This window comes from Ictidomys tridecemlineatus, chromosome 4 (genome assembly GCF_052094955.1).
Source record: "Ictidomys tridecemlineatus isolate mIctTri1 chromosome 4, mIctTri1.hap1, whole genome shotgun sequence".
Taxonomy (NCBI): domain Eukaryota; kingdom Metazoa; phylum Chordata; class Mammalia; order Rodentia; family Sciuridae; genus Ictidomys; species Ictidomys tridecemlineatus.
In genome coordinates, this window is record NC_135480.1 from 72,473,706 (window position 1) to 72,500,269 (window position 26,564).

Below are 26,564 nucleotides of genomic sequence, written 5' to 3' on the forward strand. Positions count from 1 at the left end.
GAAAACCCAACAATAGAAAATCAGTCATTTACAATTATCTTAAATATTATGCAGTGTCCTAGTGCATGTTACAAAATTCCAACCTCATTTCTCCATCATATCTGACTTATTTTACAGAAAAATTAATGGCATAGAAACACTACCTCAGGGTCAAAAACATCAAAGGACTACTGAGTTGGGAGGTAAGATGTGCTGCATTTTTCACAAGTATCTTTAAAAATCAAACTTTTGATGAAATGTAGACTTCATTTTACTTATTAACTTATATTTTTTAGAACCTGATTAAGGTTTTTCTGCTATGCTCTTGTCCTTATAGCAAATTTTCTTGTAGTAAGCCAGACATTAAAATCCAAGTAACAGCATATTTGCTATTTTCAAACATCAAATCTTTCTTCATCTGTTGCAGAAGAATAGAGTGAGATATTGATGAACTTCCTTTGTATGTCCTTGTTTATGTTGACCATTCTACATTGAGCTACTATATGGAAGGCCTCAAGAACCTACAGGGGCAAAGAAACAGAAAGCACACACATCATATGCTAGTTTTTAAGTTCAAAAGCTACATTCCAGATGGAAGACTAAAAAGATTTATAAGAATATTCAAGAAGATGGAATATATTTTTTTCATTCAGATATATACAGTCCAGCTTCCTCATGCTAAGATGAAGAGGACTGCCAGGAATGCTGGCTTCTGCCTATTATCCCAGAAGCTCAGGAGGCTGAGAGAGGAGGATCCCAAGTTCAAGGTCAGCCTCAGGAACTTAGTGAGGCCCTAAGCAACTTAGTGAGACCCTGTCTTAAAATAAAAAGTAAAAAGGACTGGGGATGTAGCTAAGTGATTAAGCACTCTTAGTTTTAATGCCTGGTACCAAAAGCTAAAACAAACAAAAAGACACAGAGGAATAAAAGAAATAATGTTATCACTGAATATCTAGGCAGAAAGTCCTAGGTAACCTTATAAGGTCCCGCTATACTACAATAAGAATAGAAAGTAGACAAATGTTCATTTTGCTACTTATTTTTACCCATGTAGCCACTAAACAGAGTTTTTTTGGGGGTTATTTGTTTGTTTTAAGTGAAGGAGTTTTTTGGTTGAAATGAGGAGGAGAAGCAGTTGGTAGAATGCACCTTACACCTAGAAACCACGTGGAGACATGATCACCACTTTGAATACCAAAATAAAGAAATTATGACTCCTAAATATTTAAAAGGAAATGTTCCAACAGGAATTATCTCATGGTGAATGCCGACTGGTGACCACAGATGTCTCTCCTGACCCCTCCCAATGTCACTCAATCTATAAGTACTCACTGAGTCTTATAATGTGCCTCCAGGCACTGTCCTAACAAAGAGATGTACATTATACTGTGTCTCTGTTCCCACTGTGATGCCATGTTAGAATATAAATGCACAAGGGAATTGTTCTCTCTGAGAAAAAAGAAGTATGGAAGGAAAGTAGGAAAGTTATTAAGTATAAAGCATAAATGCTCTGAGAAAACTCAAAATTGAGTTTAAATCAGGTTTTAACAGGAAGATTTGTTTTTATACTAAGATCAAGAGGATTTATAGAAAAATAAAGTTAAAATTCTCTACACTTCTCTAGTTCTTTGACATTACTCTGTGTTAGGCACTGGATATACATTGTTGCCCTTCCTTGTGGAAGCCTCTACTTGGGGAGACAGACATTTCCTTGTCATTAATTATAACACTGTCATCTTGCAGCCAAAAGTCACTTCCTCCCCACCTGTCTTTAAAATACTAGAAACAATGCTTGTTCCAGAAGTTTTCAGTCTCATGCTACCATGTTTTGACTTCACATTGTCAAAATAATTCAAGAGACTGGCTTGAATCTACTAAAACAAAACATACAAACAATAAATTAAATCCGGAATTCATAATATAAAATTTTACTACTTCAATCACTAATCATGACTTTTGCCTCAAACCAGTAGACTGAAGTCAGAGAATACTTTATTTGCATTTTTTCTTATATCATCAAAGCTTTTTAGAGGCTAATGGATGTCTTATGAAAATATTTATTTTTAAAAATCTACTAATCCTTATGCAATCTACTAGAAAATGATATTCCAATGGTGCTTCCATTACCTTTGAATATTTTCAAAACTTCTATTTCCAGAGACAATCTACCAGTAATATAATAAATAATTCTTATTGCTTTAGAGAATATTATCCATGTCTTCCTTTGCCAGATTTAATCAGCCAAGACACATTAGTTATTTCTCTAGTCTGGCCTACATTCTGAAGAAGCTTAGCTAAAAGAATGGAAAGAAAGAGGCTGAATTGGATATGCAAGGAACCCTATGACCAGAATGAAGGTGAAACTAGAAGACTCTTAGACTTCTATTTCAACATACATTTCTTGAGCCTACTATGTGCTAAACACCTATATGGGTTATAAGACATCATAGAAAAGAGAGATTCATATTTTATAGAGTTTATATGTATTTCTAGCTCTTAAATAAACTCAGTTTGTCCAAGAAAAAGTATACAAGGTGAGAATTAAAAACTGGAACAGCATTTGTACTACATCATCAGAATCCACCTAGGTTGTTGTCCCTTAGTCTAAGCTTTCCTAGTTGTAATTGAGAGATTATAGTAATTGAGAGATTCAATTTGGCTCTATATCTCAATTTACTATTCTCTACAAAGACCATTTAAGCAACAACTAAATTTGGATTCACTTTCTAAACTTTGATCTTGAAAAGTCAAACTCCAGAGGACAGGATCCTCAATTTTTCTGTCTCAATACACTGAAAACTCAAATAAAAGACATTTCTATCTCCATCTTCAGTGAGATAGGTCAATCAACTCATTCCTTTGTCTTATTTAGCTCTACATGAAGAAAACAATCCATTTCATTTTGAAAGCAAATTGATTGGAATTCTTTGTGTTTATCTTCTGATATTTAAAATATAACTTGTGTAATCTTTAGTACATCATTTACTGAGAACTTCAAGCTGCCATTGAACAGTTAAAGAAACTCTAAAATTGCATGTAGGAAAGCACTGATTGTATTAACTTTTGTTTATGCTAATTTTGTCACTGAAAAATAAAAAAGAATAAATAAGTCTAATATTCATGTGAATTTTTTTATTATTCATCCTCATATTGCTGAATCTATTAAAAAACCAATTAAAAGTCCAATTTGTATGGATTAAGTCAAATAATCTTTTAAATAACAACTAGTAAAATCTAACTTTAAAAAAATATTTTGATTGATACATTTGAAGAAAAGGTGTCAATCAAAAACCAAAGATATTACATGTATATAATAATCCAGGCAAAATATTTGTCTCTAATACATATATATATATATATAGTATAAATTAAATTATTTAAATATACAAAAAATACAAACAAATTTACAAGAAATTTATCAAAAAAGAGCAAAAATTATCCATACATTCACAGAAGAGAAAATTTAACTGGTTAATAAAAATATGAAACTGTGCCCAAATTCACTAATAGTGAATTCATTAATATTCTGGGTACTAGTAATTAAGTGAACAATGAAATATCACTATGCCTATTAAACTGGTAAAAATAAGAACTACAACATCTATTGCTGACATAGATGTAAGGTAAAAACTGCATCCACATGAATTGCTGTTGAAATGTGAAAAATGAAATCAGTCTGGAAATACTTATTTAAATTAGATGTTTGTGTGCTCTTGGAGCTAATAATGCCACCTCTGGGAATTTATTCCTTAGAACAAAAGCATCAGTGTTTCAGATATACATATAAAGATAATTGTAGCATTAATCATAGTGGCAGAAAATTGGAAACAGTAAATTGAATAAATCATGATACACCTAAGCTATAAAATTATATTTCCATCAGAAGAACCAATTAAAGTATTCCTGACAATGTGAAAATTTCATGAAATATGAGCATGTTTTTTTAGAAAAAATGACTTCCCTAAACTACCTCTGTATGAATACATGTGTGCATGTGCCAGTAAGGATATGTAGATAAAATCCACATATATATGTCTATAGTTTGTATACGAATACATATTATGTGAGTGCAGAAGGAAGAAACATGTTTGTAACACAGATTACCTTTCACATAAAGAGGGCAGTGTTAAAGCAGTATAGGAAGAAAGTAAAAGAAGACATGCAGAAATGGAAAAAAATGGTTAAGTAGAATAGTATTTAGAATAAAAATATATTTTATCATTTATGCAAAATTATATATGGGACTATGCATCTGGAAATTGAATAAGAACATTTTTTGAAAACAAAAAATGGAAAATGTTAAGGCAATAAAAACCTAGGAAAAATTATAGGAATGCAGAATAGCAAAGCAAAGAAAAATTAACTTTATAAAAATTAAAAATATTTTGAATGTCAAAAAAGCACTATAAGGGATGGAGATGTGGCTCAAGCAGTAGCGCCCTTGCCTGGCATGTGTGCGACCAGGGTTCGATCCTCAGCACCCATAAAAACAAAGATGTTGTGTCCGCTGATAACTAAAAAATAAATATTAAAATTCTCAAAAAAAAGCACTATAAGCAAAAGTAATAGTAATAAACAAAGGAGAAAAATGTAACAATAAGACAACAGGCTAGCATGTTTCATAAACAAAATGCTTTTGCAAAATAAGAATTCTAGTTCTATCTAGAAAAATGGACAAATTTGAATGATCACAAGAGGAAAAATGTATATAATATTCAGTGCCAATAGGAACAAGTAATTGCAATAAAAAGCATTAAGTAAAAAAATCTATTGATTTTACAAAATATTTTAAATGATAAATTAATGTTACGTTGAATATAGGCATATGTCTTTTGAAACAATGCTGATAGCAAGTATTTGCAAAGTACTTTGCCAATCTAAATTAGAAGTTTTATATGATTATCCTGGGACTCAAAAGTCTCATTCATAAAATCAGCCCTAATGAAAGAATTTAAAAAACAATAGTATGTTTATTACTACACTATTAGTAGTGTAGTAATAAACATAGATGTTTATTACTACACTACTCAGGAGAAAATTTGAAATAACCTAAGTATGAATGAAGAACTGCTTAAATAAGTTTTGAATGATAGAATATTATATACTCACTCAGTTTCAAAAATACTTTGTGACAAGGTATGCATAAATACTATTAGTATAACATTAAAATCAAAAGACATAAAAATCCTCTAGATGCTATTGTTTCTATTTAATATGCATAGATTTGTATAGAGTATAGAGGACAAAAAATGTAAAAATAATTATTTATAGTGTTAAAATTAGGATGATGCTTATTTTTATGTTTTTAAGTATAAATTCACGTTTGGTGTCAATTAATAACTCAGTTTTTATTCAAGTGGCTAAGATGATCATGCTCAGTCTTATCTCATTTCCAAATCAATTCTGAGCAAGGCAGAAAGTACATGAGATATTAAATCTTAACAATCCTAAAATGCAATAATCAAGCTCCCATTGACAATAGCTTCCAAATCATGGTGTTAACTTCATGACCCCAAACTTTACATATGGTGTGTGTGTGTGTATACTATTACCACTCTTTTAAAGTACTGACTGACATTTGAAAGTATCATTGATCTGCCCCTGCCTTCATAGTTGCACTCAGCTATGGATCTAAAACAGACTTCAACTTGCCTTGCTCTTTGGCAATTGTTAAGTCCAATAGAAGTCTCCAAATTCTTTTTTTTTATTAGCTACAAATGACATTATCTCCAAATTCTTTGATCCCATAATCCTATCTGTAAAAACTCTTTGAGTACGTAACTTTTAATAGCTTTGTTTATTTTTAAATGCACATCTATAAATATTAATATAGTATATGTTATAAATTACCCAAACCCAAAAATTTAAAGATTCTAAATTCAAAAGAATTCTAAAATAAAAAGAAGTTTGAGTTCTAAGATTTTGTTCCTACACCACCATGGATCATTCATGCTCCAGGATGTTATAGAAATCATAGCCTTGGATCACATTTTCCTATTCCATTATCCTACTCCAATCCCACATTGCATAAGGAACCATGTTTTGAAATTCCAGAATGCTTAAACTTGAGTCAACTCAAAATACAACAATATTCATAACAATACTCACTTGTGTGATGTGAAGAATCATACCAAAAAGTCATACCAAAGAGCCATACCTTTCCTCTTCCCTGGGGTTTTATCTCTTAGCAAATCTCTTAGCACACTGTGTGTAAATGTAAAATTTACACACAGTGTGGTATAACTAAAATTCTTTTATTATTGTTGCCATATTGATAACAATTACTGCTACTACTACTATTACTACTATCACAACTTTTCTACTGGCATAAGTTCTAATATGATTCAGCACTTTAAGAAGTGTCAATAATATACCTCTGCAGATTTTTGAAGACTGTCATGGCATGAAGCAAGAATAGATGTCTTCTCCCATTTCTGTGCAACTTGATTGGCTTCTTCAATCTTTTGTTCACAACTTTTTTGGGAATTTAGTAGTGTCACCTCATAAAATTCTTGAATATCTATAAAGAAAATGTAAGGAAAGAATCAAAATGTCATGCAAAACCTCATAAATAGCTTCTGCATATATACTCATAGCAGCAGATAAAAGAACTCCAAAAATTATCTTTCATACAAATGGGATTGGAGGGAGGGAGAGATACACTTAACCAGAGCTGAGAACAGAGTTGGGAGGTTAGGGTAACATAAATGGACAGATAACAAATGAGTGTGGTTGTTCAAAGGGCAAGTAGTAATGGAAGTATTGTTATCATCATACTAGAATTTGGACTATCAAGTAGGTAAGGAAACTAACCTTTGAATAATTATATATCAGTATCTGATCTATGGTACTAGAAGCAGCAAAACTAAATATTTTCTACAGGAAATCTGTCCCAGTTTAGGCATGCAGGAATATAAATGAACTCACTATGATTACAAAGCACCACCACCTCCTCCAATAAAAGAATATTACTATCAATGTAATTTAGTAGAAACAAAAAACTTAGTACCTGTACACTCAGAAAAATGAGAAATTATACCCCATCTGATTCAAATGTATGTATGATATGTCAAGATCATTGTACTGTCATTTATAACTAATTAAAACAAATTTTAAAAAATTTAAAAGTAAAAAAATTAGTAGGTTTAGATGCCTGCTTATTGTTGGTTTTGGAATTATTCAATATAGGATAGAGAATAGATATGTTGTTTTAAAGAAATGTTACAATAAAAATGATTAGCAAGGGTTGTTGATGGAGTTCAGAGATCAAATACCCCTGAGTTCAATCCCCAGTAACCAAAAAAAAAAAAAAAAAAAAAAAAAAAGATGAGCAAATAACAAGGATCTAGTAAATCTAGTAAGAACAGACAGACAAAAGAGGGGACAGAGAGCCAATATAACTTCCAACTCTTAAAAATATAATTACTTAAAGATGTATTAATGGATGACTAGGAGGATAGATTGAGACATATATAAAAAGAATAATTAAATGCTCCATGGTAGGTATACAGGTGCTGATTCTAATATTATTATAACCTTAATAATGTTGAAATGTTGGAAAAACATGTTTTTATATAAAGCTAAAAAGTCAATGAATGGATTGAATACCAAATTGAAGAAAGAAGAACAGGGGAAAATATCCAAGAAATTATCCAGAATGCGAACACAAGAAAAAAAAAAAAGGAAATTAAAGTGATGCTAAGCTAAATAGAGGATAGATAAGAAGGTCCAATATTTTTATAATAGATGGCCTCAAGGAAAGTTAGAATAAATAACAAATAATATTTAAAGTTGAAATGGCAATAAACATTTTATAACTTGTGAAAATGTTAATTCACTTATCATGAAAGCAATATTTTATACTAAAGAGGATAAACAAAAGCTATGCCTAGGACAAGGCACATCAAAATGAAATCACAGAATAACAAAGACAAAGAAAAAAATCTTTAAAGCAATCAGAGAGAAAGGACATGTCTGATTTTTCATGTTTCAATAAAAGAAGCTAGAAGATAATTGTTTTAAAGAAATGTTACAATAAAAATTATGAGGAAGGAACTTCAAAACTTTGAGATGAAATAACTGTTAACAACTATTTTGAGATAAACTGTTAACAGTTGCATTCTTTTGTAAATTTTGTATCTAATCTTTAAAAAAAACTTGCATACAGAATATATAAAGAACTCTCTTAAAACACTTTAAGAAAGCAAATAATTCAATACAAAAATTGGCAAAAGATTTGAATCCATGCTTCACAAAGAATACAATTGATTTCAAACCAGTTCATGAAAAGATATGCACATCAATAGTCACGAGGGAAATGAAAATTAAAACCACAATAAGATGCCAGCACATGTTAATTATAGTAGCTAAAACTAAGAAGACTGATCATACCAAGCATTGACAGTGAAGTGCAGAAACTGGAACTCTCCTACACTGATGATGAGAGTGAAAATGATATATCTTTTTTTTAAATTTTTATTGTTGGTTGTTCAAAACATTACATAGCTCTTGACGTATCATATTTCACACTTTGATTCAAGTGGATTATGAACTCCCATTTTTACCCGTATACAGATTGCAGCATCACATCGGTTACACATCCACTGTTTTACATATTGCTATACTAGTGTCTGTTGTATTCTGCTGCCTTTCTTGTCCTCTACTATCCCCCATCCTCTTCCCTCCCCTCCCATCTTCTCTCTCTACCCCATCTACTGTAATTCATTTCTCCCCCTTGTTTTTTTCCCTTTCCCCTCACTTCCTCTTGTATGTAATTTTGTATAACTATGAGGGTCTCCTTCCATTACCATGCAATTTCCCTTCTCTCTCCTTTTCTCTCCCACCTCTCATCCCTGTTTGATGTTAATCTTCTTCTCATGCTCTTCCTCCCAACTCTGTTCTTAGTTATTCTCCTTATATCAAAGAAAACATTTGGCATTTGTTTTTTAAGGATTGGCTAGCTTCACTTAGCATAATTTGCTCTAATGCCATCCATTTCCCTGCAAATTCTATGATTTTGTCATTTTTTAATGCAGAGTAATACTCCATTGTGTATAAATGCCACATTTTTTTATTCATTCGTCTATTGAAGGGCATCTAGGTTGGTTCCACAGTCTTGCTATTGTGCTGCTATGAACATCGATGTAGCAGTGTCCCTGTAGCATGCTCTTTTTAGGTCTTTAGGGAATAGACCAAGAAGGGGAATAGCTGGGTCAAATGGTGGTTCCATTCCCAGCTTTCCCAGGAATCTCCATACTGCTTTCCAAATTGGCCACACCAATTTGTAGTCCCATCAGCAATGTACAAGTGTACCCTTTTCCCCACATCCTCGCCAGCACTTGTTGTTGTTTGACTTCATAATGGCTGCTAATCTTACTGGAGTGAGATGGTATCTCAGGGTGGTTTTGATTTGCATTTCTCTGACTGCTAGAGATGGTGAGCATTTTTTCATGTACTTGTTGATTGATTGTATGTCCTCCTCTGTGAAGTGTCTGTTCAGGTCCTTGGCCCATTTGTTGATTGGGTTATTTGTTTTCTTATTGTTTAATTTTTTGAGTTCTTTGTGTACTCTAGATATTAGGGCTCTATCTGAAGTGTGAGGAGTAAAGATTTGTTCCCAGGATGTAGGCTCCCTATTTACCTCTCTTATTGTTTCTTTTGCTGAGAAAAATTTTTTTAGTTTGAGTAAGTCCCATTTGTTGATTCTAGTTATTAACTCTTGTGCTATGGATGTCCTATTGAGGAATTTGGAGCCCGACCCCACAGTATGTAGATTGAAGCCAACTTTTTCTTCTATCAGACGCCGTGTCTCTGATTTGATATCTAGCTCCTTGATCCATTTTGAGTTAACTTTTGTGCATGGCGAGAGAAAGGGATTCAGTTTCATTTTTTTGCATATGGATTTCCAGTTTTCCCAGCACCATTTGTTGAAGATGCTATCCTTCCTCCATTTCATGATTTTAGCCCCTTTATCAAATATAAGATAGTTGTAGTTTTGTGGATTGGTTACTGTGTCCTCTATTCTGTACCATTGGTCCACCTGCCTGTTTTGGTACCAGTACCATGCTGTTTTTGTTACCATTGCTCTTTAGTATAGTTTGAGGTCTGGTATCGCTATACCGCCTGATTCACACTTCCTGCTTAGAGTTGTTTTTGCTATTCTGGGTCTTTTATTTTTCCATATGAATTTCATGATTGCTTTATCTATTCAACAAGAAATGCCATTGGGAAAATGATGTATCTTTGAAAATCATCATAAATTGAAAATACTGAAGTCAAAAACTGCATTTAGAGGCTGAGGATATAGCTCAGTTTGTTGAGTGCTTGCTTCGCATGCACAAGGCCCTGAGTTCAATCCCTAACACCACCAAAAAGAATAAAAAAAAAAAAAACCCACCTGAATTTAACGTAATGAGCCTACCAAACATCATAATCTAGCAACCCATTACACTATAGACTTTCAGTTGTTTAGTCTGGTGATTTGTGTGGCAGACTGGGAACTGTGGCTCATTCTGCTGCCCAGCAGTGCACGAGTATTATACCCAATATCATTAGTATGAAAAAAAATCAATATTCAAAATTTGAAGTGCAGTTTCAGCTAAATGTGTATCATTTTCACATTATCATAGACTTGTAGACTTCCTGTTGTTGATTCAGTGGACAGAGTGGACAAGGAAATGTGATAAAGGAGGAACATAAAGATAGATGTAAATTAATGATAATGATCTAGTTCTAGATTTGAAAATTTCAGGATGGCAATTTCAGAAATGTTTATTTTTATTGTTGTGCATATTTTATATAAATTATATATTATATTGTATAAAACATTGATTTTCTTAAATAATGGAAATTTTTAAGTGTTTCATCAAAAGTAAAATTTACATTAAAAAGTTAAAAATTCTTAAAGTTTATGCATAGTACACTATATATATTCTTTCACTAGCAACTAATGTATCTGTGAAGTCATGTTTGGAAATGCATAATAATAAGAGGTTAAAGCTCTGTGTGGTGGTGGTGGTGGTGGTGGTGTGTGTGTGTATGTGTGTGTGTGTGTGTGTGGTGTATTCATCCAATATTTATTATACTGTAAGGATTGATAGAGTACTAATTGGCCAACAAATGCCAGAGGAATAGGAATAAAGTAGTAAACTTCATAAAATGAAATGTTTATATCATCTGGTCTCAATAATTAATTTTTTTAAAAAAGAGAAGAAATCTCTGTGAAGATTCCTGCAGTTAGAGTCTCTTTAAAAGATAATGACTTGTATGTTCAAAACAATTTTTGCAGATAATTGAATTTCAAGATTTTTCCCTTTACACCAATTTTTAGGATGTCAGCATTGTTTTATACATAGTATTTTAAAATGAGAAATTTTGGTATACTAGATGTATAAATTATCCAGAAAAGGAAACATTAATCATACTCATATCAACAAGCTATACTTGGAAAACACAATGGAGAAGTGGGACTTCATCCCATTTAGGAAAACCCTATGGAAAATCAATCTAACAAAAGAGGTGAAAGACCTCTACAATGAAAATTAAGGAACTCTAAAAAAAGAAATTAAAAACCTTAGAAATGGAAAGATCTCTCATGTTCTCATATAGGTAGAATCAATATCGTCAAAAGCACTCTACAGATTTAACGAAATTCCTGTTGAGGTTCCAATGACATTCTTCATAGACATAGAAAAAGCGGTCATGAAATTCATTTGGAAAAATAAGAGGCCCAGAATAGTCAAAGCAATCCTCAGCGAGAAAAGTGAAGCAGGAGGCATCACTATACCAGATCTTAAATTATACTACACAGCTGTAGTAACAAAAAAGGAAAGTTATTGACCCACAAACAGACATGAAGACCAGTAGAACAGAATAGAAGACACAGAAACAAACCTACATAAATACAGCAGGGGGTGGTGGGGTAGAGAGGAAGTTCACAAATTAGATAGGGCGGGGGGGGGGGGCGATGGAATGGGAAAGACAGTGCAATGAATTGGACATGAATTTCCTATGTTCATATATGAATACACAACCAGTGTAACTCCACATCATGTACAATCACAAAAATGGGAAGCTATACTCTGTGTATGTATATCAAAAGTCACTGTACTATTATGTATAACTAAAAAAAGAACAAATAAAAAGATTAAACTATTTTTTAAAAACCCTATGGACAGGATTTTTAATATTAAATTTGCATTTTTAATATTTATTTTTTAGTTGTATTTGGACCCAATACCTTTATTTCATTTGTTTATTATTTTTATGTGGTACTATGGATCGAACCCAGGGCCTCGAACATGCCAGGCAAATGCTCTACCACTGAGCCATAACCCCAGCCCAAATTTGCAAATTTTAATTAACCTGTGCCTCCCAAATGTGATAAAATGCTCAAAATCTCTTTTACTCCTTTAAGTGCTTTTTCTCCCTACCTAAGCAACTATAAGAGAGGAGGAAAGTAATCTTAATGTCAAAGATTACTTAAATTTGAAAATTATTCTATGATCAAGTCAAATTTCACTTTTGTTGAACAATTGCTAGCCTGACATATATCCACTTGTCATTTTCCAAGCATCTCTCTTTGGCACCCTTTTGTTCTACTACCACCACTGTCAACTTTCCATGACCACTACCAGAATTCAGGCCCTTGCTCACACTCCTCCCCTAGGTGCAGATGCTCATTCTCCCATATAGATGCCCTCTTGCTCCTTCTATTCCTAGTGCCCAATGCCCTGCCTCACTACTATGCCTTTATACAAAGCATATTTTAAGTAAGAGATCTAAATATGAAATGTCATCAACATGGAAATTATTCTTAATAAAACTGAGTTCCCTTGAATGGGAAGTAAGAACATCCCAGAAGCTACCATTTAAAAGAATAAACATTTGTGTGGAGGGCAGTGGGGTTTGCAGAATTCCAAAAATGCTGCTGTTTTTCTCTCACTCTGACAACATGTTACTCAAATAGATTTAATATTTACTTTTGATTCTACCTTATAAGTAGTTTATCATCCACTAATCTACAACATTTCAATGAAATATGTGATTTTTAAGTTCTAAGCAAGGTCTTTAGGAACAAAGACAATGTCCTGCACAGCTACACATTCCCTAGTATCTAACATCATCCTTAATCTCAGCAAGCACACAATCAATGTTTGCTAATTTTAGTTTATTTGCATTTCCTCTCTAGGCTCAAACAGAAGAAAAACTACTGACTAAAGTCAAATCCCTTCTCACTTAGGACTGCAGAAACCTACATATTATTTGGATTACATTTTTCTGTGACTTGACTACTTGATCACAGCAGCTAGCACTTTTTATTTTACACATTCCTCTCTCAAATGTAAAAGCTTTGCCACTTCTGAGGATATTCAAAATAAATTCCTCAAATTCTTTAAGGCATATCCATTTTGAGTTCACAATTTGTTAAAGAAATAGTCTATGAATTATTGCCAAATTTACATATAAGTGCTTCTCAAACTTTACAGTACACATGAGTCACCTGGAGAACTTGGGGCCTGAATGCCTGCATTTCTAACAACGTTCCAGGTGATGACCATGGCTTCGAATACACCTTAGTTTGAACCTGAGGCTTCATACTCTCATTTCATACAGCCCTCTTCATACTCTCTTTATGCAGCCTCTCACTTCATACAGCCCTTACTCAGTTATAATCTTCTTCTTCAGAGTGAAGAGGTGGGAATGGAGGAATTCTAGTAAAAAGAAGCAAGTTGCCCATGGATTGAAAAATAATAACTACTTAGTGGATATTATTGACTAAATTAATACAGATTCAATTAGTTAGATATTTCAGTTAAGAGTAAACGTATTTCAGTTCTGTCTTCAGGACAGACACACACACACACACACACACACACACACACATATATATATATATATTTATATTTATATTTATTTATTTATTTTTAGGCAATTTTTTCTGAAACAATTCCTGTTCAGCCCAACCTCTCTTTCTTGTTTTAATCCAAATTTTTTTTGGAAATAAGAACTGGCCTTATAATGATGATTCTGGAACAGTAAAATTTTCAATTGTTAAATTGTATGTTCAATGGAATCCATAATAAAGAAGATTATCTTTACAAGCACACCCTTCAAAACTAATATACTTAAAATATTTCATCTTCTTCCAAGCAGAGACTATCTAATATAGCATGCTTACTTCTATGATACTGCTTTTTCCTTAAAAGAACTTTAGAGCTCCTCTTTGAGAGATATCTTCAAGTATCTGAGCAATATATTTAGAATATCCTCCCAAGTGACAAATCATTTTAATTTGAGCAGAGATTTGATTTTTTTTAAATAACCAAAATTCATCAGACAAAAGGTGAATAAGATGCATGATAAAAAGTGGACTTTTTTTACATGACTTGAATTAAATTTTAAAAATATGATTCTTAAATTATGAGACTTTTTATGACTCATAAATTGCTCTATAATTATCTACTTAAACACAGTAAAACAAAAAAGTTACCACAGTGAAGAATTTATAACATATTTATATGTTTTCTCATCTATTGTATCATAAAAGTGATGGGAAAATTTTTCATGCTACCTGGCAAAGTATTATAGGAACAATTATAATCACCTCTATTTTCTGCTAACCATAAACCTCTACAGATATTGTGGGTTTATTTTGTGATTGACATATGTAATTATCATTCAACAAACCTGTTTAGTGCCAAGAAGTAGCTAAAATCAGCTAATGATTTTTTTTTTCTTACCACCTCAATAAAGAGAGGGTAATCTTGTAAGATGTGCTTTAAGACATATGTCTTATGCTCTTCCAGCATACCCTGTTCTCTGTAGGGCTTTGTATACCACACACCTGATTATGCAGCTGAACAGTATAACACAGTTGCTCTTGCTGTATTTAATGATCTTACAAATTGCAGCCTTGGGGTTCCATTAGTCTTTCCTAAACACTTGGTTCTGTTAGGAGAACCAGATAAATGCTTGATCTGATTTCTTTATCTCGCATCCAGATCCAATACTTTCTCTTCTGCAAAATAAAATATTATTATTGTTCTTGTTCATTTGAGTACAAAAGCATTGAAGTAGAACTTTCAATAAAGTCTGCATTGGTGTGATAAGTCCCTACCTTGTACTTTGCAGTCAGACAAGTTTACTTATGGGTATTTCCTAGGACTAGAGGAATGAAATTGAATTTGAGGAAGGGGTTGAAGCTGAATGCAGATGAAAAGAAAATATAAATTGAGTTTCACAGCCAAGAATAAAGAGTGAAGCAAGGTTAATGGTAGGTACAAACTAAGTATCAAGTAAAGGAAGAAAAGAGGCAATACAGAGATGAGTACAAAATCTAGAATCCAAGGACTAATGCAAAATGGAGCTCAATAGATATTAAAGAAGCAAGATCATAGAATGAGAAAACGCTTATACACAATGGTTCAAGCAAATTTCCACAATGATGTGATATTAATTTGCTTCTTCTGTACCAAGACAAAACACAAATAGGAACAGAGGAAGGAAAGGAGGAGAAAAGGGCAGAAAAGGAATGGATTAGGAATGGAATCTTGTTTTCAAAATATTTTCTTCTTCTAAAACAACTAGGGCTTTATGAATAAAGGGTTGGTTTCAGTATTGCAGCAAAGAAATTATAAGCTTTTTGCACCGGAAAGTAAAATACTCAATATTATTGTTTTAGTCAGCTTTTGCACTGCTGTGACTAAAGGACTTGTCCAGAAAAATTATAGAGAAGAAAAATTTTATTTAGGGGCTTGTGGTTTTAGAGGTCTCAACTGCCTCCATTCCTTGGGGTTTAAGGTGAGACAGAACATCATAGCAGAAAAGTGTGGTAGAGGAAAGTGGCTCCCACGATAATCAGAAAGCAGATAGAGACACCACTAACCAGATACAAAGTATATACCCAAAGGCATGACCCCCGCCCAGGGACCCACCTTCTCCAGCCATATCCTACTCACCTTCAGTTACCACCTGGTTAATCCCATCAGGGGATTAATTCACAGGTTGGGTTAAGGCTCTCATAACCCAATAATTTTTCCTCTAAATCTTCTTGCATTGTCTCACACATGTGCTTTTGAGGGACACCTCACACTCAAACCATAATAATCATGGGTGGTATTATATCAAAAGGACATGAAAACTAGTTTGAAGGGGCTCCTAATGACCAAATATGTAACAATTTAGGCATTAAAAATAAATTAATATTAGTAATGATTATAATCAGTTTAATTAAATAATAAATAAATGGGTGATTATTTGGGGAGAGTGATTAAATGGGGAGAATGGGAAACCCTTCCTTGCAGTAGAATTTGAGCTAATAAGTTTTATAGTATCTCTCCACAAATGAGAACAAACTGGCATAGGTACCTACTATTGTTATGAACAAAAAAGGACAAAGCCTCATTTTTTGTCTATTTCTGCCAAAAACTGCATAAGCTGAATCTAATTATGAGGAAACATTAGAGAAGTACAAATTGCAGGACATTATACAAAATACCTGGCCTGTAATTTTCAAAATTTTCACAGTCAATAAAAAAAGGCTGATGAACAGGCAGTTTAAGGGGGACTAAAAAGACATGAAAAATAGAATGTGTGTTTCTGAATAGATCTTGGACTGAGGAAATATAACTATAAAAGATATTATAGAGACAAGTGCTGAAATTGAATATGAATTGTACATTTGATAACAATGTTGGAGCAATGTTAAATTTCCTGATTTTATAGCCATATTATTTATATGAGAATATTCTCATTTTTAGAAAATACATGTTGAAATATTTGGTGATAAAGGGGCCTCCTGTTCCCAACTCACTCTCATATGGTTCTTTAACAATATGAATATAGATACAGATAGATTAAGAAAAAAAAGAAACGTGTGTGTGTATGTATATATATATGTATGTATATACACACATATACATATATATATATGTATATGTGTGTATATATTATATATATATACATATATATATGTGTGTGTATATATATGTATATATATATATAATGATAAAGCAAACAAGACAAGATGTAAACATCTAGTGAATCTGGGTAAAGTGAATACATATGAGTTTCCTGTTATTAGTCTTATAACGTTACTGTAGTTTTTTAATTATATTGAAATATAATTTTAAAGAGTAGTAAGGTTAGTAGGAGGTTTTAGGGTTAAGTGTGGAATTTGGAATGCTCTACTAACATTTGTGAAAAATATCTAGAAGAAAGACATCTAAAGAGGAACAAAGTATAAAGTGCAGAATGAAGACCAAGTGTTAAAGTACATGCTTTTCATGTTTGGGGTCTTAGGTTCAATCCCCAGCACAAATAAATAAATAAAATGCAGAATGGGATAAAAGATAAAGAAAATCAGTGGGGTGGGCATAAGTGAGAGGCTAAGTATTCCTTATTCAAAATTCTTGTCACCAGAAGTGTACAGATTTTATATCTTTTTTAATTTTGGAATATTTCCATATGCATAGTGAGATATCTTAGAGACATTTTTATAGTTTGGATCTGGAATGTCCCCCAAAGATTCATGTATTAAAGGCTTGGTCCCTAGGTGGTGGTGTTATTGGGAGTGGACAAAACCTCAGGAAGTAGGGCATTCTTGAAAGAAGTAGGTCATGGTGGGGTGTCTTAAAGGGAATATTGCAACCTGGCTCCTTTCTCTCTCTCTCTCTCTATCTGCTTCCAGCCATGATAAGCTGAGCAGCTTTGTTCTATCACAGCCCCCATCATGATATTCTGCCTCACCACAGTCCCCAATTAACAAGTGACCATGGACTGAAACCTCTGAAACTCTGAGTCAAAATAAATCTTTCTCCCTTTAAGCTAATTTTCTCAGGTATTTTGTCACAGCTATAGAAAGCTAACATACAATCTAAACACAGAATTCATATGTGTGTGTGTGTGTGTGTGTTTAGGGTACCTGCATTTTAACTGCAACTTGTCACATGAGATCAGGTATGAAATTTTTCACTTGTGGTATCATGTCAGCACCCAAAAAGTTTAGAATTTTGGAGCATTTCAGATTTTATATTTTTAGATTAGGGATGATGAACTTATATAATCTGAAAGTTAAAACACAAGCTTTGATGTCAAACAGGCCCTAGATCTACTATGTACTAAGTATATAACCTTTAGCAACTCACTTAACTAGGACAGTTTCTATACGTATAAAATTTACATATACAAATACTCCACACAGTTGAATAGTTATGAAGAACATACTAAATAAAGTCAGCTATTATCTTTTGATTAAATTGTCATCTTTAAACAATACTATGTACACAGAAGTTCTCATTAAATGCTGGCTATCTGGACACAAATTTTTTTCAGCCAGGAATCATTTCTTTCATAAGAAATGAGTCAAGTGTGCAGAGGCTTGGAGAAATAAAGCAGAATCAGTACTTAACGAGGCAGAAAATTGTTATTTATAAGTTTAGAAAATAGCTAAGTGAAATGGAAGTTTTTGTAAAAATGCAATAAGATGTACATGAAGCAATGCACAGTGCTTCTGTGCCTTAAATAAGAGTTTCAAAAATACAACCTCTAAAACAAATTTTAATTCAAAACATCACTAATGAATAAGTGTGATACTTCAAGTTGCTCAACAGCAGGCACTAAATACACTCAAGATATTGTTAATGCAAATCAGCTACCTTTTATCAGTACTTACATTCCCAAACCACCTCCAGGTGTGTATTATTCTATATCTAGGATATAATTAACTTTCAATCTCACATCAGTCATCTAAGATATAGGTATGTTATAAATCCTTTTTAATCTCACAAAGACTTAATATGTAAACTCTAGAAATCTTGGAAATTTAAGCAACTACGTGTAATCTTACATGAAAGTAGTTTTAAATTCTATTTCCCTTCATGCTTCCCTGCCCCTAAAAAGTCTTAAATATGTTCCAATCAGTGATTAGGAATGTATATTGATCACTGAAAGAGGGAGAGAGGAAATAAATTAGTATTTCCCATTTACTTGGTTTATGTTAGGCATTCAGACTTTGAAAACATCATTTATTTCATTTAATCCTTTCAACCATCTTATGAGGCACATATGCTTATACCTATTTTAGAAATGGAGAAACTGAAACTTGATGAAGTTTGTGTAGTGACAAGGCTAGTATTGGAATCCACAATTAAAGCCCATAATCTTTGCCACAACATGCTGCAGTAACATACATAACAGAAAATCAAGGGTTAACTGAACGATATCAAGATTAAAACAAGCAGAGTTCGTTGTCAAATGCATGACTACAATTTCATTTAGAAATTCTTCAGATCACCAGATGGAAGGAAAATTAAACCTAAGGAATTCTTTCAAAAACTTTCCAAGTCCTGTTACCAAGAATATTTTAACTAATCTCGACTGCACAGTGCTTAGCTGAAGCTATTTAGTTTCTCTCTCCATCAGCAAAAATCTCAAACAGAATGAGAGTTTGGACTCCAGGGACCAGATCTTTCTAGCTGATGAAAGCCAGGGGAGGCAAACATGCTTCTGTAGAGAGGTAGCTTCAGACTGTCAGCATAGTTGAGCTTGGAGACAATTAAATGTTAAAAAGAGGATGCTACAGAAGATTTTATTGGCTTCTCAGATTTGCTTTAGACATGCTGTGAACACAGGGTATTCAATATTAGTTATGTAATAATATTGTAATATTTTTTTCCTGAGGAATCAGAGCTAATTTTAACAGAAAATAAACAGCAACAAAGAAAAAGATAGGTATGAAATAAGAAATTAGACTGGAAGAAACTTTACCATCTGGCACGTTAAATATAGATTTACTTAATATTTTGTTTAGTAGTAATTCATTAATCAGTACAATTAACCAACTCAAATGAGCCCAGAATAGCATTCAGTCTGCAAGATGTATAAACATGTAATAAGTAGTAAAATAAGAACCTGTTTCTGCCTTGCAAAGAGCCTGGTCCACCTCATTCCTTCCAAGTTGGTATAAAGGGACTCATTATAAATTGCCAGAATGACAAGATTCTTCTGTATTGGTTTTCATTTGTTTCATTTTGTTCTTTCTTTTTCTTAGTTTGGACAAACAGTTCATATAATAAGGCTATGTTAACCTCTATTCACAAATGCCATAAGCTTTTGTTATGTATACCATGTAATGAAGGGTGTTACTTTGGCAGATTGAAACACATAATGTCAACTACCACTTGATAAAAGTGTCACATTTCACTGCTCCAAAAAGATTTACTTAAATGGAGGTCTATAATCACTTCATTTGGAATTGACTCAAGAAGTGCCAACTAATGGCTAACCTTAAGAAGAATGTTACTTAGAAACACCAAAATTCAAATCATCTGAAAAATAATTTTATAGTATACAAATTATTTTAAAATATACTTCTATAAAATGTATAATACATATTATGATGATATAAGTTCCATTATATAATTGTTATACATAAATGACATTATAATAATTTGTCATAATATACAAATTATGCATACCATTAGAGTACCAGTATAATTATATCCATTATATTATATTAAGCTTATTTTCTACTATGCTAGGTAATTTAATTAAAGCATATTGCTTCAAGTAAAATTTCAGAAAAATAAAGTCTTGAACCATTAAAGCTATCACCACTTTCTTCCGTACCAACCTCCCCCAAATCTAAAGAACTTGTTTAAAATTTTTATGCCCAAATATAAAAATACAGATTAGAAAATATGCTACCCTACATATTTAATCTATCATTAGTTTACTTTCATATAAGCTAAATAAAGCAAATTGTCTTTTGTTCTGAAGTGAGAATGGACAGCCAGCCATGGATAACAGTTTTACAATTCAGGAACTACCTAATCCCTGAAGTCTTCAAGTATCACAGGATACTTTGTTGTTCTCACTTGAATTGTCTAATGTACAATAATCTTGAAACAGCTAAAAAAAAAAAAACACATCAGACCCCATCATCAAATTGGAAGGCCATTATGCCAATTTCCAGACAAGGAAAATTTCATGCTATTAGTTCCACTAACAATTTCTGGTAAATGGTAATGTTTGCTCTTGCTTTCTGAACAATATATCTATAAGCTCCTCTCCCTATTTTCTTCCTCTTCTTCTGATTACCTTTGTCCTTTCCTTTCCCTTTCATTCCTTTCCTGAACAATTCAGTCTCAAAGCCATTAGGTGAAGCAGATAGAGTCAGGTCTTTTCTGGTGAAGAAAAGTCTTGGGGAAAAGAACTGTGATGGCTCAGAGCAGAGTGTCAGAGCCCAACCAAGGTAAAGAGGGCATCCATGTGTGGATCTGGCCTAGAGAAGAGTTACAAAGCCTGATGAGAAAGGAAGGATCAACAAAAGAGAAGAAATTAGCTGGTTTGAGCTGTTGGAACCAAAATAAGTTAAGAAGGGCCAAATGGATTAGGTACAATTTAAGTATGGGGTCAAAGTCTCAATAGTAAGTGGTTAGAAAGGCCTAGACTGTCTTGTTACTGCTAATTAAGTGAGAAAGTCTTCTATACTGAAGGGTGGCCTAGTGAGAGTTGTGAGAACTTGAGTTTGGTGAGAACAGCATCTGTGCTAAGGTGGCAGTGCAATAGGAAGATAGTTATATACTGGGGATTGATCAAGTAGGTGAATAAAATAAAGGATACAATAATCTATTGTCACGTTAATAATAATGTATCATTTATCAATCCTTTACAAAGCAGGTGAAGCATCTGTATGTATATTATCTCATTTACTATTCCTTAAAATCATACAAGATAGTCCTATGTTTTAACCACTTTGCAAAAGCAGAAACAGAAAAAACAGGTTAAAAAATGTGTCTAGTTTACTTGGTCCATACTGTTGGAGCTAGGGTAAGAAGAACCAGGTTTATCTAACTCTAAAACCTGTGGTCTTAACTACTACAAACTGTCTTTTTATGTCTAAAGTAATTGGTGGATTTTCTTTGTTTCGCTCTGTATTTACAGGGCTTTTGTTTGTTTATTTTGTTTTTCTCCTCATCTAGAATGTTTTATGGACCATGACTCAGCAGTTCCAGCTCAAAGATTCTTTCTCCCAATAGCCTCTTCCACCACAAGTCATTGCCTTTGTACACTGAAGTTATCTTGTGATTCTTATGGCTCCACATCAGTGGTATATAGGTTTTACCTCCCTACAAGTAAGCTTTGCAAAGTTAATGACCAAGTCATACTCTACTTTTTATCCGTTGTAAACAATGGTTGTCAAATTTTATCCCTCATCCAAAACACCCAAAGAACTCATTTAAAAACAATATAATATTAGACCATACCACCAGAATTATGATTCTGTAGTCTAGGGTAGGGCTCAATTTTTACTTTTCTAATAAATCCCCAAGCAGTGCTGATGTTGCTGGTTCAAGAACCAACTTTAACCATTACTGCAGGAAACTTAATTGCACCTTTTTAATGTAGCTATATACTATTTTAAGATTTATAGAACAGTGATACATATTTTATCATTTTTGATATTATAATATCCTTTGAAAGATACAATATATGTCATATAATATCTTCTATCATCTCCAACAGTCAAATTTGTTGTTCTTTCTTTCCCTCCTTTTATTCATTCACTCATTTCTTCAACAAATATTTATTAAGCAAGTATTATGTACCTAATACTAAGATAAGGCAGTGAATAAGATTGGTATCTACTCTGATAAAAAAAAAAAAACTAACCACTGGACAGGAAGAAGAAGGAAAAAAAAAAGCAATGTAGGACAACTTTCCCTATCTTTACCTCCAATTCCCTTCCTGGGAGGATAAATGAGAGCAAAGAAACAAAATGTTAATTAGCACAGTAACACACTGAAGTTATACTGTAATAGGGTAGGCAGAAAAATGTGTAGTTTTGCATGTATGTTATAGATTTTTCACTTTGAAATACCTATTGGGTCTAAACTATCCTTCAAAAATGTGTAGATGTAAAGCATGGTATTATCCCTGCAGCTCCTCGGGGGTACAGTAAATGGAATCACTGACAAAGAAGAGAGAAGAGGTGTTTCAAAAATTCAGTGAAACAGGAGCAATAGTGGTATAAGATGAGGCTAGAGAGGCAGGCAGAAACATATTGTATTCCATACTAGCCTTTTAATACCATGCCCCCTTACTGGGGTCTGAACCCAGCCAGGGGTGCTTACTACCACTGACTTACCTACATACATCTCCATCCATTTTTATTTTTTTATTTAGAGATAGGGCCTTGCTCAATTGTTGAAGCTAGCCTCAAACTTAACTATCCTCCTGCTGCAGCCTCCCAGGTCATTAGTATTACTGGCATGCACCACCATATCCAATCCATATTATACTTTGTAGACTGAGAAATCAAAGATTGTATCTATAAATTTTGTCTCATCATTGCTGTGAGGTTAGTATATATCCAATAAATGCAGAATTAAAGAATTAATAGACAATGTATGGATGGACAGCTAGATGATGATGCATGAATTGATAGGTTAACAAAAATACCAATACACACACATACCTATATATGGTGCAAAAAGCAGCACAAAATTATGTGGCATGATCTGGAAATAAAAGAATGAATGAATGAATAAATGAATAAATGAATTAATATAAAAGAGGAAAGAAGCATGTGTGTCTGAACAAAGCAGTGCTAGAACTGTGAATAGACTGGGACTCTTCTTTTCAACTCCCTCACTCCACAGATGAAGAAACTAGATGGTGAATTTAGGTGACTTATCCAAGAACATAAAGTCAATAGTGATTGAAACAGGACTTGAATCACCTGATACCCAAACTAAGAAGCTTTCCACTAGAGTCATAGCTCATTCTTAACCTAGATGCATAAAAATAAGCCTCTAACAGTCACTATGTAAGCAGATATCAAGCACATCAGAATCTTATTCCTAAAGGATGCAAAACAACTAGTAGCTGTCACAATTTTTCCATTTGGAGTTTTAAGACTTAGCTTGAAGTGATAAAGACATTCATCTCTCCCTGTTATAAAACTGATTCATTAAACAAAGCAAAACAGGCTATTCTCTCAATGTTGCAATTTCCTTTTCTACCTTTAGCCTAAAAGAATTAATGCAAATGGTATAGAGGCAACACTCAGCAGAAAATGATCTTGAGAGCACATGAGGTCAGACTGTCATGGGAAGAAATCTCTCCAAGCAGCTGCGTAACTACCTATAATTCACAGAAGGTTAGAGTCAATAGGATTCTGAAAGGCTGACTCCACATTCTGTTCCTCTTTCAGGTAACTGCTGTTTGTCAGAAACTTGGATGAATTCTACTCATATATCACAAATACTGGTTTTGCCCTGAGTGACCTTTGTTTGGTCTGTTATTATATTTCCAAGCAAGCTTGCTTGCTTCTTTCTTTCCTTTTCTTTCTTTCTTTCTTTCTTTCTTTCTTTTTCTTTCTTTCTTTCTTTCTTTCTCTGCCTGAGTTCCTCTATAATACTATTATCTAAACAAAAAAATGTATATTTGACTCATTTAAGCATCATTTTATTATTACTCAAACTATTGTAATTGGTAGGTACAAGCTATGCCACCGTCTTTTAAGAAGCATCAGAATGCCTGCAGTGAATTCAATTCCCATCTGAATCATTTCCTACACACATCTGTCCCAGCCTGCCTGGTGATTGCTGAGCATGTGACCCAACCTTAGTCAATCACCAGATGGGCCAATTGGCTCTGAAATGATCTGCTTCACAAAGGTGGTGGTGGGCTAAAACAATAGGGCCCTCTCACTTGAGAAATTTAAACAAGACAAACCAAAGCAGAAAGTCGATTAATGGATAATGGTAGGAAGAACAGAAGTTGAGTAGCATATTAAGCTTTGGGGTAGAGATTTGGTGGGAGCATGGCTGTTGAGGGTATGGTAGAATAACACAGCTAATAACAACAGCAGCTATACAATAATAACAAAAACAACAATAATAAGGAACACTTGTATTTATTGAATCCTCACTATGTTGTAGGGACAGACAAGGCAAAGCACCTAAGATAGCAGGAAACAGTTTTATTTGGCTGAAGCCAGGCTCAGAGGGCACAGCTTTTGCTGTAATCAATTAATTCCCTGAACCCCAAATTCAGATAATTTCCGAATTTTGTACCCACCATGTAAGGGGAGGGGCTCAGAAGTTCACAGTCTGCAGAAATTCACATAAAAGCAGTTTTACTTTCACTGTTCTGGGCAAGTTAACCCTTCAAGGATGACATCTGAGAAGGGGAGACCTTCTTCCCTTTCTTTTCTCCCTCTGCCAGGAGTTACCATGGAGCTCAATTGGTAACTTTTCTTATCTTAGAAACAGACATCTCTGTGAAGCCAGAGGCCTTGTTAAAGGATTTGTCTTTTTTATCACATTTTGCATTTGCAAACACACTTCTACATACTACTGTACTGAATACATGTTTTTAAAAACAAGTAAAGGGGTGTTCAGCACCTGGAGTGCTGATTTCTTCCCAGCCAGTGACCAAGTAAAATAGAGCAACAGGAAAATAGGAAGTTTAACCACACTGAAATTTTGTAGAGACTCTTTTGCTTATAATCTCAAAATCAATTATGGTGAAGATTTCTGGAGAAGTTAAGATTTTCTGTGGAGAAATGGGGTGCCACTACAACTATATGACAGACATGAAAAGAAATCCACATGTATTATTCCACCTGAACCTCACAATTTCCTGTAAGGTAGATTCTGTTATCATTTACATTTTACTGATGAGAAAATGAGGCAGAGAGAAGTTAAGGAAATATACAAAGTCACTCCTTTAGTAAGTGATGGAACCAGGATTCCAATCCAGGTTTTTCCATTTCAAAACTCCTGCTCTTACTCATTATCCTGAGTTAGATCATGTTTTATGTCAGGCAAGCTTCACACATTGCTTGAGATCCCTGCTTTTATTTCCAGTTGAATTTATACAGCAAGCCCCCATTACTTGAGAAAAATTGAATACATGGAAGGTAGAGCTCTGGACCTTAAAAATATAACCAAAATTGATTTGGGGGTACCAAGGCCATGAGTTATTTTTTTCAACCTATGAATCATTACCCACCTAGATTTATTTTAATCCCCTCTATGACATCTTACTATAAAGAGTTTTATAATCTTTGTTAATCATGATTAAGGGAAATGGTAATAATGAAAAAGGGAGAAGGGAAGAATATTAGAATATGGGGACAAATATGTAATTATATGGTATATGCAATAAATACTCATTAAGAACTAACTATGTATAAATGTACACATACCCATGTGTGTCCCCCAAACCAACCATCTACTTAATTCATATTACACAGGTTAATGCAAAAGTCACAATAACATAAGTATGTGTTCTGTTCATGTCTTTCAAGCTCTGTAACTGCTGTAACCGCCCTACCTTATATCAGAGTTGATAGTAAAATCAGAAATTGAATATTTAAATATGCAACATGGGATAGCAAAAAGATTCACAGGTCTGAATTCTAGTCCCACTATCATTATCTAGCTATCTGGCTTTACAAATATCATTATCTGTCTGACTCCAGTCTCATCTAACTAGATAATTGCACAACATAAAAGTCAATATCCTTTTAACTTTGAATTTCTGCTGGTTTTCATTTACTTTTGCTAAAAAAA

At 33.3% G+C, this 26,564-nt stretch overlaps 1 protein-coding gene across 7 annotated transcripts in view; it reads right to left on the reverse strand.

Moving 5' to 3' along the window:
- Window positions 1-26,564, reverse strand: part of Dlg2 (discs large MAGUK scaffold protein 2) — a 1,969,681-nt gene that overhangs the window by 1,658,915 nt on the left and 284,202 nt on the right. For all 7 annotated transcript variants that reach the window (XM_021725176.3, XM_078046781.1, XM_040285028.2 and 4 more), the window contains one exon: window positions 6,354-6,499. In XM_021725176.3, the coding sequence (XP_021580851.2) occupies window positions 6,354-6,499 (146 nt within the window). The remainder of the gene's footprint in view (window positions 1-6,353; window positions 6,500-26,564) is intronic.